Source organism: Girardinichthys multiradiatus, chromosome 18, assembly GCF_021462225.1.
Source record: "Girardinichthys multiradiatus isolate DD_20200921_A chromosome 18, DD_fGirMul_XY1, whole genome shotgun sequence".
In the NCBI taxonomy this organism is placed as follows: domain Eukaryota; kingdom Metazoa; phylum Chordata; class Actinopteri; order Cyprinodontiformes; family Goodeidae; genus Girardinichthys; species Girardinichthys multiradiatus.
This window is the reverse complement of record NC_061810.1, coordinates 15,154,206-15,168,010: the sequence shown is the minus strand read 5'-3', so window position 1 is coordinate 15,168,010 and position 13,805 is coordinate 15,154,206. Positions and strand designations below refer to the sequence as shown.

The window sequence follows — 13,805 nt, the reverse complement described above, 5'->3', positions numbered from 1 at the left end:
CATAATGACTGCATTGGCTCAGCTCCTGACAGAGACGTGTAAGAGATGTTTCCCTTGTTTTCCCCTCTCCTTTCCTTTCAGACGAACCTCTTCCTAAACTGCCCTCTCCTCCGCAAAGGAGAGCCTATCAGGCTGTTGTTGTCCAGCAGCATCTATCTCTTTGGGACAGTCTGCATTCAACGGAACAGGTGAGGAACACACATTTAGAATAGCCCAAAAACAATAATACAGTCATCTGATAAATGAATAATTTACTGTGTTGCACAAGCACAGATTAAAGCTAGGATATAGGTCTAGCAACTGAGATAGCCATGGAGGAAGGCTAATTCTGTGTCTGCTGGACCATTTCTGTTGTTTTGGATCATAAGCCTGCTGAATGACCCGCTAACAACCCATTTTGTGGTTTGGGAAACAGTCCGCCAGATTTTTCTGTAACATTCAATTCAAATAATAAAAAAAATACTTTATTAATCCCAAAGGGAAATTAAATGTTGTTGTAGCTCATTATGAGGGATTCTTCAAAGAGCCGTTGTAGATGCTGTTGGCTGTGGGCAGGAAGGATCTCCTGTAGCGCTGCGTCTTACAGCAGATCTGAAGAAGACTCTGATTGAAAACACTCTGTTGTTGTAAGACATTCTCATGAAGAGGATGCTCAGGGTTCTCCATAATGTTCTTCATTTTATGAAGAATCCGTCTTTCCACAATGATCTCCAGAGGTTCCAGAGGAGTCCCCAGAACAGAGCCAGCCTTCTTCATCAGCTTGTTGAGCTTTTTTAAGTCCCTGGTTCTGATGCAGCTTCCCCAGCAGATGATGGCAGAAGAGATCACACTCTCCACAACAGACTTATAGAAGATACGCAGCATCTTGCTGCAAACACCAAAGGACCTAAGCTTCCTCAAGAAGTACAGTCTGCTCTGTCCCTTCTTGTAGATGGCTTCACAGTTGCATCTCCACTCTAGTCTGTTGTCCAGGTGAACACCGAGGTATTTATACTCCTCCACCACCTCCACTTCTTTTCCCAAGATAGAAATAGTTTTTGACTTATTCCTGTTTCTCTTAAAATCTACAATCATCTCCTTTGTTTTAGTCACGTTCAAGATGAGATGATTGTTTCCACACCATGCCACAAAGCGGTCCACCACCTCCCTGTACTCAGCTTCTTGTCCATCTCTGATCCACCCCACGACTGCAGAATCATCTGAGTATTTCTGCAGATGACAGGAGTCTGTCTTGTACTGGAAGTCTGAGGTGTACAGAGTGAAAAGGAATGGTGAGAGTACAGTCCCCTGTGGTGCTCCTGTGCTGCTGACTACCTGGTTAGACTCACAACCCTTCAGTCTCACAAACTGTGGTCTGTTTGTCAGGTAGTCTTTGATCCAGGAGATTGTTGAGGCCTCCACCTGAGTCTTCTGGAGTTTCTGACAAAGCAAATCAGGTTGGATTGTATTAAATGCACTGGAGAAATCAAAGAACACGATCCTCACAGTGCTACTGGCTTTGTCCAGATGACAGTGGGTTTGCTGAAGCAGGTGTATGATGGCATCTTCAACTCCAACTTCAACTCCACAGCGATAAGCAAACTGAAAGGGGTCCTGATGGTTTACTGTTTGCTTACTCAGGTGGGCCAACAGGAGTCTCTCCAGGACCTTCATGATGTGGGATGTCGGGGCAACAGGTCTATAGTCATTGAGGACTGATGGGTGAGTTTTCTTTGGTACCGGAACAAGACAGGAGGTTTTCCACAACACCGGAACCTTCTTCTGGGCCAGGCTAAGATTGAAGAGGTGCTGCAGAATCCCACAGAGCTGCTCTGCACAGGCCTTCAGGCCTCTAGGGCTGACATGATCTGGACCTGCAGCCTTATTCCGATTCAGTCTCTCCAGTTGCATCTTCACTTGACTTCTTGAGACACACAACTGGAAGGGGGAAGCAAAGGAAGCATCAGCATCTTCTGATATGGTTGAAGGCAAACATGTAGAAGCAGAAGGGCCTAGGGCTGAGGTGGAAGATAAAATTTTAGGTGTTACTGGACAGCTGTGGGTCCTGTGGGTCAAAGGAGGGTGGAATGTCTGTTTGGATGTGAGCAGGGGAGGGGGACATGTACTGGTAATTCAAATAGTTTATGACACAATACACTTAAATGTGCATTTCCACTGTAGGAACCTTTTCAGGGACCAGGCTACTTTTCTGGGATAGTTTGTCTCCTGCAGGAATCTGAATCACACAAAAGCTGGTAGAAATTCTACCACAAACAGCCCAGCCTGGGATAGAGCCTGAACTAAAGATAACGCTTCGGGGTGGGAAGAGGCTAAACCTTTCTCATTGGAATAAATATCCCCAGTTCAGTTATGGTAAATTTTATCCTACTCTGTCAATCATATTTTGCACTACCTTTAAATTCCAATAGGATTTCTATATTTTTGTTTTCAGACACACTCTTTATCGCAGCCATCAGTCCTGATCATCACAGTTTTACAGAGTTTACTTTCAAATACATTGATCAAAATCTGCCAACCTTAGTGGAAATATGTAGGAGTCTTCAAACTCTAGCCCTCAAGAGCCAGTGTCCTACAACTTTTAAATGTGTCCCTAGTCCAACATACCTGAATCAAGTGGCTCAGTCGTCTCCTGAGCATGTCAATTATTTTTACCGCAGCCTGATTCATGTGTGTTCAGCACAGACGCATCTAAAAGACTTAAGTCAACCAGTGAAGTTAGAATATTTTTCAATGTTTATGTTCTGAGATACAGAATAAGTCAGTGATCTGTCCAGGATCGTTGATCATTCACTGATTTTACGTTTGAATGGAACAAAAGTCGGTCTGATTAATGTTCCTCTGAGACCCAATGCACGGGCTTTAATCAGTGAAGATATATGAATCATTACAAACTTCCTCTAAGTTAGAAGGGATTTTAATTCAGTTTCAGAGTTTAAACGCTGTGAAACTTTTCTAAATAATGTCTTTAGATTGCAGATGGTTATCCCAGTGGGAGCATTGTTTTATTTTTTCTGTCATGGAAAACCGCTCAGCACAGTTCACTTAAAACCCAAACACCTAAACATTTACACGCAATTTGGCATGTCAATTCCTGGTTTTTAAACACTAACTGCCATGAAACAATCTTGATTGATGCTGTTTTGGTCCAATTTCACTGTGTTAGTTGTATTCTGGAGACCACTGTTGCGCTGGACAGAGATCTGTGTCCCCAGTCCGTAGCAGCACTCCGGGTGAAGGAGGGCTGGCTCAACGTCAGGGGACATAATCTACATATATGGCTTTCAGACCCCACTGTGTTAACACACACACAAAACAGCCTAGCGGATAAAAGGGCTCCAGGAAATTTGGTTCTGGAGAAAAAGTGTTCAGGCTCCTGAAGTTCACACTCACCTTGTAATCCTTAGAATTTTTGAAAAACAAAATTGTCTGCTTCATCACAGATTCAGGACTATATTTGAGTGCGCATGATTAGCTATAAGACATTTTAATCCTTTGTATTATGCCAGAAACCCAACCCTTCAATGTTAATTACTCAATCTTAGTCTCATCTGAAAGCTCTGATATTATGCTCATGGGATATCATACAATCTCCAAAAGGGTCATATACTAAATCCTATAAAATGCCATTATGTGCAAGACAGACTGTGAGGCCTAATTCACCAAAAGAATTTCAACTTTCATCCACACCTATTAAACAATTGTCTGTCTGGTAGATAAATTTATAGTGGTTATAGAGACCTGGTAACCCCAAGATGCAACACTTTGCTGCTGTTAGCCTTACAGATTTTTTTTTATCTCCCTCATCATCCTTCTCACTCAGATGGTTAGATAAGCTTGGGGATTCTTCCCACCTTCTGGACAATAGCAAACAAAACGTGGCTTCTGTCTCACTAATGCTTGGATTTGTGTTACTGTTATTACAGCAACAAACTGAAATTGTGTCACTCTACTAAAATATTAATTTATTTTGAAATTATTTACACATCATTACCACTGAGGCAAACAAACGTGGAGGGTGTGATCAGTGTGTCTTGAATTGGACAGTTATTTTCTATCTGTTTTGGCTGAGTCAAAAAGATATTTAATGTATAATCACTTGTTAAATCTGTCCTCTTGATATGGCCTCACTGTGTTCACTGAAAAACTGAAAATTTGCATATAAAACTCTTATGAGACAGTCTGACACCAATAGGACTTCATCGACCAAAACCTCTCTGTAAGTTATAATGGTCAACAAAGCATTTTTTAAACTACGGAAATGCCTTCTCAGGGACCGGTATTAATCCACCATGTGCAGCTTAATGATTGCATTGCAACCTGCTGTAGAAATAGTCTGAAAGAACCTGTAAAGATCCCTTTGCTAAAGAAAAGCAAGGAAAAAATAACAATTGGCACAGTATCCTCTTTAAAGCTGATTCTGATTCTGATTTGAACATTGTCCTAATTTCCTTTTACTTTCATGTCCACTATGCTGGTTTAGCTATTTACACCATGTTTATGGGGTAAAAACGCTGTCAAAAACAATGTGTATGCAAAGACGGAAATGTGTGCATATTAGTCAATAGTTGTGCATAAGTAAAATGTAAAAGAGGTATTGTATGTTTTCTCTATAAGAATACAAAATAAAATGTTACAGCTTCAAGAAATTACAAACACAAAGTTCAAGTTTACAGTTGTGGTTTATTCTTTATGAATACAATATGCTATAACAGTTTGTGAATACGATTTCTTTTCTATGAGAATACGAATTTACATCAGCGACTTGGTGTCATGTGATCTCAGGCTGGTTAGTGGAGCACACAGTTAGTCGATTCGCGTTGCGCATGCTCTGTCACACTCCTCACCGCCAGTAAACGTAGTGCCGGGATTGGATGACGGAAAAAGACAATGGGAGATAATTCAGTCTAAAATGAATATTACCAAGAGTATATATTAACGACATTAAGACATATATACACTTTTTAACATTACCTGGCTTTGTACTTTAGTTTCTTTGTCCGTCATCTTGGCGCTAGTGCTGCTGCTTCTTCTTCTCCTGGCGGTACACAACAAATTCAGAGGTGCATACCGCCACCTGCTGTACATCATTGTATAACTCCACCCACTATATTCTAAGTTTTAGTTTTGTATTTCATAAAAATACAAACAATGCTTTATTTATAATACTCTTGATTTCCCCCCCTTTGTTCCTAATATTCCTTTTAGACTAAATGATTTCTCATTACCTTTTTCCGTCATCCAATCCCGGCACTACGTTTATTGGCGGTGAGGAGTGTGACAGCGCATGCGCAACGTGAATCCACTAACTCTGTGCTCCACTAACCAGCCTGAGATCACGTGACACAAAGTCGCTGATGTAAATTCGTATTCTCATAGTGTTATGATTCTGGCACGTCTGCTCTACCCTGTCTCCCTGGCTGCAATCAGCAGATTAGATGCACCTGGTGGCTGCTGCAATGTAGTGCAATCTGTGGAATGCCAAGCACCTGTGTCTTCCCTGATATATACTGACTCTGACAAGCAGACGGTGCCAGATTTTTGAAAGCCATCGTGTGAGTAGATATCCAACGTTCCTTCCTGTCTGATCATTGTTCTTGACCTTGCCTTGCCTTTTGGATTTATGCCTCTGCCTGCTCCCTGTCGGACTATTTGGATTTTGGTTGTCGACCTTGTTTCCTGCATCTGGTTTATGCCTCTGCTTGCCCCTTGCCTGACGCCTCTTGTTCCGATCGTTGACCCTGTTTCTGTCCTTGGATTATTGAGCCAGCCTAGCCCTCGGATTTTTCAGCCTGGAGTCACTTCTTACTTGTGCTGTGGAGATCACCGCCAGCCGCCCACTGAGGTTTCCCCTCTGGGTTTCAAGTTCCACTCAAGACAAAAGCAGGTTAGTGGCTTTTCTGATTCCTGCAAAATCTGGAGAGACTACAAGTCACTAATCCCTCTTTCTGCCTCAGTGATTCCTGAAAGCTGTGAGGAGTGTTACTTGTGTGACGTTTTCCTGTGGCTGAATAAATCTTTTAAACTTTCAGTACTGTCTGGCTGAATCTTGGGTCTGCCTTATTCTGATTCATAGCAGAAATATCTGGCCAGAAATGGACCCATCGCCAGCACAGCAGAGGCGCACCCACATTGATGAGACCCTTTTCCGGTTGAGATCCAGCTTGGAGGAAATATTTTCCACATTACGTTCTGGCAATCTTGTCTCCGAGCCACCACCGTCACAAAAGGAGCCACGCCTTTCTCCGCCTGAGATGTTCAGGGGAGACTCAGACCAATGTTGAGCTTTTCTAACTCAGTGTGAAATTCATTTTGAGCTTCAGCCGTCATCCTTTCCCACTGAACGTTCCAAGGTGGCGTTTGCTATATCTCTGCTGGCAAGAAAGGCAAAACAGTGGGGAACTGCTAAATGGCATAACAGGTTTGCATCTTGTGATCTTTATGAAAGTTTTTCCAAGGAACTCATTCGAGTGAGGCCGCAAGAGGATTATTGTCCCTCAAACAGGCTGATCAACCTGTCTCAACCTATATAATTGACTCTCATTTGTTGGCTGCACAGAGCCATTGGAATGAGGCAGCACAAATGGATGCATTCATGAAAGGATTAAACGAAGACATCAAGGATGAGCTAGCGACCCGTGACTATCCTTCCCTGAAACAACTCGAGGATTTGGCTGCTCGCATTGATATTGGGCTGGCAGAGAGAAGGAAGGAGAAGCGCCATGAGAAGGGTCGCTCATCTTTAACTCAGTTTTCTGCACACCGGTATGAGAGAAGGAGTCGGTCACCTCTCACTGTGGAAAATGATAATTGTGAGCCCATGCAATTGGGCAGAACCAAGATTACCCGAGGAGAAAGATCGTCGGAGAAGATTCAAGCTCTGTTTTTATTGTGGAGAGAAGGGACATTTAGCACTCAGGTGTCCACTAAAAGGACAAGCTCAGCAGAGGAAGGGAGGTCTCTATTGAGCCGAAGTCAACTATCTGCCTCCTCGTTTTGTTTCCTGCCCATTTTCAAACCCCTTCTTTGTCTCTCCAAGGGGCCGTGTTTATTGATTCAGGAGCAGATACTGAATTCATGGAGGAAACATTTGCAAATAAGAACGGCATAAAACTTATTCCGTCAGCTGACACACGAAACGTGCTAGATTTGGATGGTCACAGCATGAACAATTCACATCTCAGGACGGAGGAGATTACCTTTACAGTTGGAGGTAATCATCAAGAAAAAGTTACTTTCATGATCATTAATTCACCTGAACTTCCTGTAGTCCTAGGGGCCTCCTGGTTGCAGAAACACAACCCTCACAGCGACTGGAAGAAAAAAGAAGTTTTGGGTTGGTCTGAGTCATGTTCCGCTGACTGTATTTTGTCTGCTGCTACGGAGGTCAGTGTGGAGAATGAGGTTGAGGAGACCTATCCGGATTTATCCAAGGTACCGCAAGAATACCATGATTTAAAGGAGGTTTTTAATAAAATCAAGGCCACAGCTCTGCCTCCCCATAGACCTTATGATTGTGCTATTGATTTGCTTCCTGGCACATCTCCCCCTAATGGCAGAACCTATTCATTGTCTGGTCCGGAGCACAGGGCCATGAAGAGTTATGTTGATGAAGCATTAAAGGCAGGGCACATTCAACCCTCTTCCTCTCCTGCAGGTGCTGGTTTCTTTTTTGTTGGGAAGAACGATGGTTCATTGAGACCATGCATTGATTATAGAGGCCTTAATGAGATAACAGTTAAAAATAGATATCCCTTACCACTCATGAACACAGCTTTTGATCAAATCCAGGGAGCCAAGATATTTTCTAAACTGGATCTAAGGAATGCATATCATCTGGTCCAAATCAGAGAAGGAGATGAGTGGAAAACGGCTTTCAACACGCCTACGGGCCATTATGAATACAAGGTCATGCCATTTGGACTCACTAACGCTCCTGCAGTTTTTCAGTCATTGGTAAATGACGTTCTAAGAGACATGGTGGGTCAATTCGTATTTATTTATCTTGATGACATACTGATTTATTCTCAAGATCTGGAAACCCACAGAAAACATGTCAGAGCTGTTCTCCTGCATCTTTTCCAAAACCAGTTGTTCGTCAAGGCAGAGAAATGTGAGTTTCACATAACTACCACTTCCTTTTTGGGCTTCATCATTTCCCCAGATCAAGTGCTTGTCGACCCCTCCAAGGTTAAGGCCGTATTGGAATGGCCTGTTCCAACTGATCGCAAGCAGCTTCAAAGATTTCTAGGCTTCGCAAACTTCTATAGGAGGTTTATTAGAAATTACAGCCTGGTTGCTACTCCCCTAAACGCTCTTACCTCTTCCAAGGTGAAATTTGTGTGGAATAAGGATGCAGAGAAGGCCTTCAATAGGTTAAAGGAATTCTTCACGTCAGCTCCAGCGTTAAGGTCTCCTGACCCAGAGAGACAGTTTATCGTGGAGGTGGATGCCTCAAGCACTGGGGTCGGAGCTGTATTAAGCCAAAGAGGTGAGGATGATCGTGTTCACCCATGTGCCTTCTTTTCAAGGACTCTGTCACAGGCTGAGCGGAATTACGACGTGGGAGACAGAGAGTTATTGTCTGTCAAGTTGGCGTTAACAGAGTGGAGACACTGGCTGGAGGGGACTAAGGAGCCGTTTATGGTGTGGACTGACCATAAGAACTTGGAGTACCTGAAAACAGCAAAACGGCTAAACCCCAAACAGGCTAGGTGGGCTTTGTTTTTTGGTCATTTTAATTTCTCCCTATCTTACAGGCCAGGGAGTAAAAATGGCAAACCTGACGCCCTATCCCAGATTCAAGAGCCTGAAGAATCTCAGTCTGCGGGTGAAGAGGAGTTTATCCTTCCTGAAACCGTCAGGTTGTCTGTGTCCGGAGTGGAGGTGGAAAGGGAGGTCCAGGAAGCCATTAGAGATCTGCCTGTCCCACCATCATGTCCACCTGAACGCTGTTTTGTCCCTGAACGTCTTGTGCCTAAGGTACTGGAGTCTTGTCATTGCTCTCGTTTAGTTTGTCATCCAGGAATCAGCAGAACCATTCAGACAGTTCGAACTCAGTTTTGGTGGCCATCGCTGGTCAAGGATGTCAAAGACTTTGTTGCTGAATGCACTCAATGTTGTCGAGCTAAGCCTTCTCGTCGCCCTCCTGTGGGGTTGTTGCACCCTTTGCCAATTCCCCCTCGCCCGTGGTCACTTATTGCGGTGGATTTTGTGACAGGCCTACCGGTTTCTAATGGTCACTCTGTACTACTAACCATAATTGACAGATTTTCAAAAATGGTTCATCTGGTGCCGTTGGAGAAGCTTCCATCTGCTAAGGAGATGGGTGAGATATTGACCCGAGAAGTTTTCAGGCTCCATGGAATCCCAAATGACATTGTTTCCGATAGAGGACCCCAATTTGTGTCACGTTTCTGGAAGGTGTTTTGTTCTTTGTTGGGAATTTCTGTTAGTCTTTCCTCAGGGTTTCATCCTCAGTCTGATGGCCAAACCGAGAGAGCCAACCAAGAAGCTGAAACCAAACTTCGTATATTATGTGAGTCTGACCCGACCAAGTGGTCACAAAATTTGCCCTGGGTTGAATACGCCATGAACTCTATGCAATCAAGTTTGTCTCCTTTTCATGTTGTGTTTGATTTCCAGCCACCCATGTTTTCAGTTCAGGAGAGAGAAGCTAATGTTCCGTCCGCCCAAGTGGCTGCCCTAAGGTGCCAAAGAATATGGAGAAAGGCCAGGAGGTCGATGATCAGAATGTCATTGGTTCAGTCAAGAACGGCCAATTGGAGATGGATCCCTGCCCCTAAGTACCAGGTGGGGCAGAAAGTTTGGCTCTCCGTCAAGGACCTCCCATTAAGGGTAGAATCCCGGAAATTGGCACCCCGATTTGTTGGACCTTTCCCAATCTCCAAGATCATCAACCCTGTCGCTGTACGACTGAGATTAACCAACTTCATGAGGATTCACCCCAGGTTCCACGTTCTCAGGTCAAGCCCTTCGTGGAGCCCCAACTTGAGGACACCTTGTTTCCTGCATCTGGTTTATGCCTCTGCTTGCCCCTTGCCTGACGCCTCTTGTTCCGGTCGTTGACCCTGTTTCTGTCTTTGGATTATTGAGCCAGCCTAGCCCTCGGATTATTCAGCCTGGAGTCACTTCTTACCTGTGCTGTGGAGATCATCGCCTGCCGCCCACTGAGGTTTCCCCTCTGGGTTTCAAGTTCCACTCAAGACAAAAGCAGGTTAGTGGCTTTTCTGATCCCTGCAAAATCTGGAGAGACTACAAATCACTAATCCCTCTTTCTGCCTCAGTGATTCCTGAAAGCTGTGAGGAGTGTTACTTGTGTGACGTTTTCCTGTGGCTGAATAAATCTTTTAAACTTTCAGTACTGTGTCTGGCTGAATATTGGGTCCGCCTTTTTCTGATTCATAGCACATAGAAAAGAAAAGGTATTCACAAACTCTTATAGCATATTGTATTCATAAAGAATAAACCACAACTGTAAACGTGAACTTTGTGTTTGTAATTTCTTGAAGTTGTAACATTTTATTTTGTATTCTTATAGAGAAAATATACAATACCTCTTTTGGATTTTACTTATGCACAACTATTGACTAATATGCACACATTTCTGTCTTTACATACACATTGTTTTTGACAACATTCTTACCCCATACATGTTCCCTTAGAGGCATTTATATTCAAGCCAGGTGTAGCACGTCTGGTGATTCTCCCTCCATTAATTATTCAGTCCCCATCGCAATAATTTGCTTCCCTCTGAGATGCCAATTACTTTGCCCCTGACCAGCCACACACCCTTGTTTAAAAGGAGTGGTTTTCATTCAGTTACAGAGAAGGCTTTTGTGAGTCTAATATTTTATCTATATGTGTGTGTGGAGGTGTGTGGTGGAGTGTGTTGTAACAGGTACTGTTTATATTAGCTTGTTGGACATGCATAATGTACCTCCCAAAGGTATGAAAGCTAACGTTGCATAGTAAAAGACCTGGGATTCATGTACAAAGACTTGTATGGATTTCCCACTGTACGCCTGAATCAAGAAACTCAAGCTGTATGAAACACTGCATGTGTACATAGCAATCAGCTGAGCATGCAGGTGGGAACAGATTCCCCCTTTGATATGTCCTATTTAAGAATGCAAGAAGACGTAGATAAACGACAATGTTGAAAAAGAGGAATTTCACAGAATATGAGTTGGAAATGCCTAAAGACACATAAAATGGAGTAAAAAAGGTAATTATGTTTTTTGTGCTAAGTAAGACTGCTCCCTGTTAATGTTATACATCAATTACATGGATTAGACACAATGCTATTGTAAAAGAAATGCACTGGGGAAAAGGTGAGGTTTAGGCATTTATGCAGGCATTTATTGATATAACTACTGGGGCTCTGAAAATGTAGTTTAACCAGCAAAAAACAGGAGGTCACTTATTCAAACCCCCTGACTGGTTATAGTGCCCATAGAACATGATTATCATAATTATCCTGACAGCATCCCCTGGTACACGTTGGGCCTGTGGGGTCATTAGGGGACAATTTCTGAACAATCAGCTAAATTTCTTTCTTAGGAAGCCACCTATCCCACAACGTTGCATTTTGTAGTCTTTTCCAAACCCTTATCTTTATTAGAACAAGCAGGTGTTCAACCAGACCACCTTGTTTCAAAGTTGGCTAATTGCATTTGTGGATCATGTAAAATGTGTAAATGGATTAAATGAAAATGCTGCCCGTTAACTAATACAAATTCATTGCATCATGGTGCTTTTAGCAATCTGTCCTCAATCGAAGGCAGTAATCGCATTAGAACAACTTGTTATTGCTGCAAATTGCTCTTTAATCTCGGCCTGCTTAACTGCATTGTTTGGGAATTTGACAAACCTGGCTGACGTGGCTTGGCTCAGGCTTGACTGGAATATTGCTGTTCAGTCTGTCAGAAGTCTCTGAAATGACCCTGCTGCTATAGGAACCCCAGTGTGGTTGGTGGCTGGGTGCAGGCAGTGTGCTGCTCCTTGCTGTGTCTGAGCACAATTCCACAACAACTGGGACTACACTGTTTGCAATATCCCATTATAATAATAATAAAGCTGTTGCTGTTAAAAATATTTTCTGCCTAATTTTGCAGAAGCTTTTCATTTTTCATGTATTTGCAAAGACATGGATGGTTTAGCTGCTTAATATGAGCACATCATGCAATTACAATGTTATTGTCAAACATTGTGATGGCAAGTGTGATGAATACTCATTTTCCTCACTCGTCTCTTTGTTCTCTCTCATTTTGATGCTTCCAACACTCCCTGCACAGTTAACCTCTGACACTTGAAACACATTAACTGACAAATATTGTATTCCAAATAGTCTTTTGCGATATTATTATTGTGTAGATTGAAATTGAAATTTGAGCATCTTTGTGATATATTGTGCCGATCTAATGTATGTGTTTACTAATTTTACATCTTGTTTTGCTGGTGTGTTCAATAACAATTTCCCAGCATACCTTCTAGGTGTTGTCCGCAAATGAATGACTATAGAAATTTGAGGATATCAGCTAAGAAGCTGGTGTAGGAATATCCATATTTCCACAGTTCATTCTTGAATGACCAGAAGTGGGGGACAAAAACAATACTTATGGGACATTGCAGGACACATTACCAAACTTATGATGACATCATATATTTTAATTTAACAAAGATCTGACATTACATTCATCAATCTCTGCTTTGCCTGTTAGTGCAATACAATAAATTAGCACAAGTTTAAAAAAAACTTTACAAGCTTTTAAAGTTTAACACTGGTAATCTCGGCTGCTGTTACCTTGTCCATCTGGCAGTCTGGGTTTGAGTCAGAATCAGAATCAGCTTTATTGTCAAGTTCGTACATACAAACAAGGAATTTGACTCCGGTACACTTTGCTCTTTGGTTTTGTTTTTTGTATTACAGAATATACATATTTACAATGTACAGTATAAACATATATAATAAAAAGGTGCATTTGCAACATCTGTATGCTGTTGTTTGGTACTCTATTAAATGTTCATCAGAGAAACAGCCTGGGGGAAGAAACTGTCTCTGTGGCGGCTGGTTTTAGTGAACAGTGCTCTGTAGTGGCGGCCTGAAGGTAAAGCTCTGAACAGTTTATGTGCAGGATGTGTGGGGTCTGCAGAGATTTTAGCAGCTCTTTTCCTGACCATAGACCTGTATAAGACCTGGATGGAGGGAAGGTCAGCCCTGATTATTCTCTCTGCAGTCCTGATTATTTGTTGCAGTCTGGACCTGTCCTGTTTTGTGGATGAGCCAAACCACACTGAGATGGATGATGACAGGACATATTGAATGATGGCAAACTTCACAAAAATACCTTTGAGATCACCTTTCACTGGCCTCACCCACTTATAAACCGTTTCCCAGTTTTTGTTGTAGCTGCATTTTCTTTTCCGTGACATACTTTCATAATATTCTATATAGCCTTCTGATGTAAGCTGTACAAGAAAATCCTTTTCTTGTTCTGTTTTATTTTACTAGCATCATGGTGCGCACGTTAGTCATGACGTGGAACGCTGATGCGTATTTTGATTGACAGCTGATGGGACTTTGTGATTATGATGGCAGCTCTGCTTTGTTTACATTTCAGAAAAGCTTTAGTCACATAGTTTTTTGACTTATCAGAATATGACCCAGTCAAATGCAGGACATTGTTTTTGTTTGAGGGACACCTGGACAGGAGTGAAAAATGCGGCACAGTCCCACACAAATCCAGACATCTGGTCACCCTATTCTTGATACATCTTCAGTTTTT

The 13,805-nt window shown here is 42.5% G+C and overlaps 1 protein-coding gene across 1 annotated transcript in view; it reads left to right on the top strand.

The window, feature by feature from the left end:
- LOC124883499 (beta-galactosidase-1-like protein 2) overlaps positions 1 to 13,805 on the top strand; it is a 56,237-nt gene that overhangs the window by 33,415 nt on the left and 9,017 nt on the right. The window contains exon 12 of the mRNA XM_047390608.1: positions 82 to 188. Coding sequence (XP_047246564.1) covers positions 82 to 188 — 107 coding nt within the window. The remainder of the gene's footprint in view (positions 1 to 81; positions 189 to 13,805) is intronic.